Source organism: Apodemus sylvaticus, chromosome 4 (genome assembly GCF_947179515.1).
Source record: "Apodemus sylvaticus chromosome 4, mApoSyl1.1, whole genome shotgun sequence".
NCBI classification, from domain to species: Eukaryota; Metazoa; Chordata; class Mammalia; order Rodentia; family Muridae; genus Apodemus; species Apodemus sylvaticus.
Window position 1 is genome coordinate 70,627,547 of NC_067475.1, and position 7,520 is coordinate 70,635,066.

Sequence of the window (7,520 nt, forward strand, 5' to 3'; positions counted from 1 at the left end):
GCCACTCCTCCTTTATTCTTGTACCTCATTTGATGTGTGGATTATGTTTTGGGTATTCCAATTTTCTAGGTTAATATCCACTTATTACTGAGTGCATACCATGATTCACCTTTTGAGTCTGGGTTACCTCACTTAGTATGATGTTCTCTAGCTCCATCCAGGAATGGGCATGATATTGAGATGTGAGCAGGAAGCTAAAGAAAAAACCTTTCTTCTTCTTAATGCTTATTGTCGGGCTCCAGTAGAAGGTGTGGCCTAGTTAAGGGAGTGTCTTCTAGTCTGAAGATCTGGATTAAGGGTATGTGTTTTTCTGCCTCAAGACTCAGACTAAAGGTATATGTTTTTCTCAGATTAAATGTATATGTTTTTCGACCAGAAGAATCTGTATTAGAACTGGATCTATATACTTCAACTTAAGAAAAAAATTTAGCTGGGCACTGCTGGCACATGCCTTTAATCCCAGCACTTAGGAGGCAGAGGCAGGCAGATTTCTGAGTTCGAGGCCAGCCTGGACTACAAAGTGAGTTCCAGGACAGCCAGGGCTACACAGAGAAAACCTGTCTTGAAAAAAACCAAAAAAAAAAAAAAAAAAAAAGGAAAAGGCATGCCTTCTACTTTTGGATGTCCACAATAAGTGCAGACTAGAAGAATAACCATCACCAAATAATATACTTTGCTTATTTGGGACAATCTTGCATAAATAAAGAGATGATGTAAATCTCTGCATAGATACGATTTACACATGCACTGGTCTTACAAATGCTACCATAAACATGATCAGGGAAGGGGTGCTTTCCTTAACTGCTCAGGAGTCTGAGTGTTCACAAAATGTAAGGCATGTGGAAGAGCTCCTGTATGGTGGGTAGGATCAGAGCCCCAAACCTCTGAAGATGGCTCTATACTTTCCTGTGTTTTATTCAATTTAGACTTTGTACTTCTCCTCGGGGTCTTCAGGGCCCCCTTACCTCCTTCCTCTGAAGCTATCTGTTTTAGGCACCTCCTGCAGTCTTCTGGTTTTTCCTTGACTGCCAACAGAATTTTTGATGGGTCTGGAGTCTGTTGCTTCTGGCCACTTAACTTTTTTTTCTGTTTTGTAGTCCTCCTTTATTAAATACTCTCTCTGCCACTATCACTAAATCTCTCAAACACCTTTCCCTAACCTCTAAACCCTCTGCAGGTTTTTTTTAAATATGCTGCCTAATTAATAAAAGCTAGATCAACAACTGTCTTTGCTTCTGCTTTCTGTGGGGTGTGTATTAATTACAAAATCCACATTATTCATTGATACAATTTAGCTAACAAGAATAGTTATCCAGGATCAGAAACTTGAACACCAAAAAGTAAGACTAGAGAATGCAGATAATCCTGGTGTATGGTCAAATCTTTGAAGTTCAGACTCCATTTTTAAAAATCTGTTCAAATTAACATCCTGGCACCTAGCATTAGTTTGCAAGTTGCCCCTCAACAAAACCTGAGCCTAGCTTCACTCTCTAAGCCAATCTCCAATAAGACCAGCATCTTCAATTTACACCTTTAACAAGACCAGGTTATTCCACCAACACACCTGTACCCCCCAGATTACAAAACCACCCCCTGCCTAATGACCACCAATGCAGAGGGGAACAGAAGTTAAGTTTATGTTAGCCAGGTGGTGGTGGAGCACGCCTTTAATCCCAGCACTTGTGAGGAGGAGGCAAGCAGATTTCTGAGTTCGAGGCCAGCCTGGTCTACAAAGTGAGTTCCAGGACATCCAGGAATACACATAGAAACCCTGTCTTGGAGGAACAGGGAGAGGGAATATGGCTTATAAGACTTGCGGGGAGTGGGAACCCTGAAAACGGGAAATAATTTGAAATGTAAATAAAGAATACATCAAATAAAAAAAGAAAGAAAAAAATAACTCCCCAAAAGATCAACTCTGAAGCTAAAGAGGTGGCCTGAAAATGATATTCAAGAGACAGAGGCAGAAGAACCTAAACTGAAGTGGTACCCTAGGATACACAGTAGGGCTGTTCTGGGAAAATAAGTTTATTTGAATTAATGTCATTCTTCATAAATAAATTAATATCTAAAACAACCACACAAGCATTAAATGAAAGAAAAAAAAAACAATGACAGAGGTTGAGCAATTATTAAAAAAAAAAAAACATTGAGCTATCTGTACCATGGAGCTGGGGCTGCTCCACAGCCCTCTGTGCACAGGTCCCACCAGAAGAGAGCTGGGCTCCCGGGAGTTCTGGCACAGGCTTATAGGACCACAGGAGGTACAAGCTCCAGGCAGAAACACAGAAACAACAGAAATATGAAACACCAAAAGTAACAAGATGGCAAAAGGCAAGCACAAGAAACCTACCAACAAAAACCAAGGCTACTTGGCATCATCAGAAGCCAGTTCTCCAAGCACAGCAAGTTCTGGATAACCGAATATATCACAGAGCAAGATTTGAATTTAAAATCACATTGCATGGTGCTGATAGAGGACTTCCAGACCAACTCACTGATAAGTGGATATTAGCCTAGAAGTTCAGAATACCCAAGATACAATTCACAGACCACATGAAGCTCAAGAAGAAAGAAGACGAAAGTGTGGATACTTTGATGCTTCTTACAAGGGGTACAAAATACCCATGGGAAGAAATACAAAGTGTGGAGCAGAGAGTAAAAGAATGGATATCCATAGACTGCCCCACCTGTGGATCCATCCCACATGCAGTTAACAAACCCAGGCACTATTGTGGATGCCAATAAGTGCTTGCTGACAGGAGCCAGATATAACTCTCTCTTGAGAGGCTTTGCCAGTGCCTGACAAATACAGAGGGGGATGCACACAGCCAACCATTGAACTGAGCAAAGGGTTTCAATGGAGGAACTAGAGAAAGGACCCAAGGAGCTGAAGGTGTTTGCAACCCCATAGGATGAGCAACAATATGAACCAAACAGCAAGCCCAGAGTTCTCAGGGATTTAAGCACAAATGAGAGAGTACACATGGAAGAAACAATGACTCCAGCCACATGGGTAACAGAGGACAGCCTGAACAGACATCAATGAGAGGAGAGACCCTTGGACCCTTGAAGGCTCATTTCCTCAGGGTACCCCTACCAGGTCAGGGAAGCTGGAGTGGGTGGGTTAGTGAGCAGAGGGAGGGGATGGGATAGAGCTTTGCAGAGGGGAAATGAGCAAAGGGGACCTTTCAAACGAAAATCAAGAAAATATTTAATTAAAATTGAAAAATAAATAAATAATGGCAAAAAAGCCAGAAAACAAAACCTGGGCTTACTCACTATGTTGCAATCCACACTGGAAGCCAATGTTTTGAGATGGTTCACCTGACAATCTACTCCATCTACCAGCTTCTGGAAGTAATGGAGGAGCCACTCCTATAATGTTTCAGAAAGCAGAATCCTTGAACCAGAACATTGACTACTTGCAGTAAATATTTACATGTAATGCAGTTTGGGCAGAACACACACACACACACACACACACATGCTACTAATGCACTACTTTCCATGCAGACAGGAGGCTAGCATGGCTGTCCTCTCAGAGGCTCTACCTACCAACAGCTAACTGAAATGCAGTTACAGCTAAGCATTGGATTGTAGTAGGGGAACCGTATGGACAAGTAAGGCGAAGGATTAAAGGAACTAAAGGAGATGGCAACTCTAAAAAGATGACCAGTATCACATAATCTGGACCTTGGGAGGCCACCAAAGACTAAGCCACCAACCAGAGAGCATACATGAACTTGTCTGATGCCCCAAGCACAAATGAAGGACAGGCATATCTTGTCTGGCCTCAGTGGAAGAGGATGTGCCTAATCCTATATAGACTTATTGTCCCAGGGAGGGGGAATGCATGGGGAGCACCCTCTCAGAGGCAAAGGAGATGGGGGACGGCTGAAAAACTGTGAGGGGAGCACTGCAGTGAGGCAGAATTTCAGATGAAAATTAATAATATAAAAATTGAAAAAAGGAGAATCCAGCCAGGCAGTGGTGCCACACACCTTTAATCCCAGCACTTGGGAGGCAGAGACAGGCAGATTTCAGAGTTTGAGGCCAGCCTGGTCTACAAAGTGAGTTCCAGGACAGCCAGGGCTACACAGAGAAACCCTGTCTCAAAAAACCAGAAAGACACACACACACACACACACACACACACACACACACACGCACACAAACAGAGAGAGAGAGAGAGAGAGAGAGAGAGAGAGAGAGAGAGAGAGAGAGAGAGAGAGAGAGAGAAGCATTTATGATATTCCAGAACCATTGGTCTAATTGGTTCTGAAGAAGGATTTCCTTGGAGGGAAGTACAAGACTACCACCAAACAAATTGGGAGGAGTGATCACAAGGTCTGTGCTTCTGATTGGAATAACACACAGGAAAGAAGAAAGCCATCTTCAGAGTTTTGGGGCTCTGATTCCTGACCACCATACAGGAGCTATTCCACATGCCCTCCATTTGGTGAATACTCAGACTCCTGACCAGTTAAGGAAAACATCCCTTCCCTGATCAGGTTTATGGCAGAAATCAGTGTAAAACCAGCACAGGAGTAAATAATAGCTTTGCAGAGATTGACATGATACCTTCATTTATGGAAGTCTCAAGTCTCAGTAAGCAAAGTACCCTGGTGATGGCTCTTCTTGTCTAGACTACCTGTGGACTCATGTAACATATAAAATGGAGGGCTCGTCTTTTAAAAGCTTGTTTTGATTAAATTGAAATAGATAAATCCAGTTCAAACGCAGATTCTTAGGGTAGAAAATCACACACGTTTAATCTGAGTCTTCAGGCAGGAAAACAAACACCTTTAATCCAGAAGTTGAGACTTGAAGACACACCCTTAATAGGGCCATGCCTTCTACTGGAGGCCTATATAAGCATATGAAGAAGGAGACTGTGTCTTTGCCTGCCTGCTCTCATCTTACTAGCAAGCCCATTTCTTCACTGGCATTAGACTCTACTTCAGAATACCAGCATATACTGAAGAAAACCTGAGACTTCAAACCTCGTGGACTAAGTAAGTACTGACTGTAGTCATTGTTATATTAGTTGAATTTATGTTATTCTCATATATCCTCTTTCTATTTATATAAAGGAATTAATTCTGTATGTTCAATAAACACACGCACATATACACTCAGAGAGAGAGAGAAAGAGAGAGAGAAGACAGAGAGTGGGCAAGAGAGACACAGAGAAACAGAGACAGTTACACAGAGACAGAGAGAGAAAAACAGCACAGAGTAAGAATTTAGGAGAAATCTAAAATAAAATCTAAAGAGTATATATAATTGTATGCATCAGGATGAAGAGTCAATAAATGCTAGTTCTTCTTTTCAGATCAACGTTAACCTCCAAACAACCTCCAACAGAAATGTCAGGGGACATGGAAGCCAAGAGCTGGGGCTCCACACAGATCAGTGTAAAAAACATCTGCTATGAGTGGACCATTAGCAACTTCTCATTTTGCATGGATGGAATTCAGAAAGAGATTAGAAGCCCAGAGTTCTCATTAGAGGCCAATGAGGAAGCGACATGGTGTTTGACAGTATACCCAAATGGAGTTGATAAAGAAAGCCAAGATTACCTGTCAGTTGGCCTGGGATTGCTCAGCTGTCCCGTGTGCCCAGTTTGGGCAAAGTTTGAGTTCTGGGTCATAAATTCCCAAGGAGAGAAATGTCAAAGTAGGAAGAACCCCAGTGTTGTAAGCTTTTGGCAATACCAACACAAGGGATTCAAAGACTTCATCCTTCGAGATTTCCTCCTCTCCCATCAGCATTTACTTCTCCCTGAAGACCAGCTCACCATCTGCTGCAAGGTGAGCATAGCGGGAGCCATCTTTAGCGTGCCTGGACAGAACATGACACCTGCAATCAAGGATCCAAGACATGTTTTGGCAGATGACCTAGGGAAGCTTTGGGAGAATTCCGTCTTCACAGACTGCTCCCTATTGGTAGGTGGCCATGAATTCCGGGCTCACAAGTCCATCCTAGCAGCTCGCTCTCCAGTTTTCAGAGCCATGTTTGAACATGAAATGCAGGAGAGACTAAAAAACCTCGTTGAGATTCATGACTTGGATCCCCAAGTCTTCCAGGAGATGATGGGTTTCATCTACACAGGGAAGGCACCAAACCTCAAAAGCTACTCCATGGCCGCTGGTGTGCTGGCAGCTGCTGACAGGTATGGCCTGGAGGGCTTGAAGGCCATGTGTGAGGATGCCCTCTGCAGGATCCTCTCTGTGGAGAATGCTGCATACACTCTCATCCTGGCTGACCTCCACAGCACACAGTGGCTGAAGACTCAGGCCCTGGATTTCATTACAGATTTTGCCTATGAGGTCTCTAAGACCTCAGGTTGGAAGTCATTGGTGGAGTCACATCCCCCCTTGGTGGCTGAAGCCTTCTGCTCCCTGGCTTCTGCACAGTGTCCTTCTTTGGAGCCATGACTTAAATGCCTAAAGTGATCTCAGAAGATGGACAGCTGTGACCTGTACCTCTTCTGCAACAGCAACAACCAGCTTTTTTACCAATGACTTCTGCTTAGACAATGGTATTGAGGGAGCATTTGCACTTTATCAGGGGAATGGCAGCATGGTGGCTCAGGATTTAAAACACCTGCAATATATTATACATACTGAAATGGTAGGTGTGCAATAGGCAGCACTGCAGTCTGGGACACTCTACATGACATCTATGATGTTAATGTTCCTGTTTGAATTTGTCTGATTTTTGGAAACTGAGATTCAATTTAGAGTGGGTCCTAGGCAGAGAACAACTGTGTTTCTTTGGAGAAACACTTCTGCCTTGGACTAAACAGAAGAGATGACTGTGGCCATTGGCAAGGAGAAATCAATCATGATTGCTTCCTCATCAGAGAAGGAAAGACAATGAAGAGTTTCTGTTTAAACATTCAAGGTTCAGGGAACTCGGCTTCAAAAGCAATTACTGCTCTCTCAGAGAACTCTAGCTAAGTTCGCAGCACACATAGGAGAGTTTTCCACAACCTGAAACTGGTGAATCAGAGGATCTGAGGCCCTCCTCTTGTCTCCATGGCCACAAAGAACTCTGTAGACAAAACTTTAACCAAATAAAATACAAGATGAAAAAAACTTTTGAAATCAGTCTGTGGTTTCCAGAGATGTTTATTTCAGAGAAGTAACATGTAGTCCAAGCAACCTAGCTCAGCTGTGGATGTTTGAACAGAGCCCTCACTCTCCTACCAATATTAGAAACCCTTGGTCTTTTTCCTTGGAATTTAATGTTGGAAAATGAGAACTCCACCCTCATGCTCTTTTTTTTGTTTTTCATGTACTTCTTCAATTTTACCAGAAAATATAACTCCACTTTCAATCAACATAGAAATATTTTTTATTCGAAATATTTTTTATTTACATTTCAAATGATTTCCTCTTTTCTATCCCCCCACTCCTTGAAAGTCCCATAAGCCCCCTTCTCTTCCCCCTGTCCTCCCACCCACCCCTTCCCACTTCCCCGGTCTGGTTTTGCCAAATAGTGCTTCATTG

At 42.8% G+C, this 7,520-nt stretch overlaps 1 protein-coding gene across 1 annotated transcript; it reads left to right on the top strand.

Moving 5' to 3' along the window:
- Nucleotides 1–5,372: 5,372 nt before the first annotated feature.
- LOC127682226 (TD and POZ domain-containing protein 1-like) lies at nt 5,373–6,443 on the top strand. Its single transcript, XM_052178611.1, has one exon. It carries the CDS (start codon nt 5,373–5,375, stop codon nt 6,441–6,443), a length of 1,071 nt encoding a protein of 356 aa, XP_052034571.1.
- Nucleotides 6,444–7,520: the final 1,077 nt, after the last annotated feature.

Bases quoted from the DNA above. Each gene is read 5' to 3' on its own strand.
- LOC127682226 (XM_052178611.1), top strand. From the start codon at position 5,373: ATGTCAGGGGACATGGAAGCCAAGAGCTGGGGCTCCACACAGATCAGT.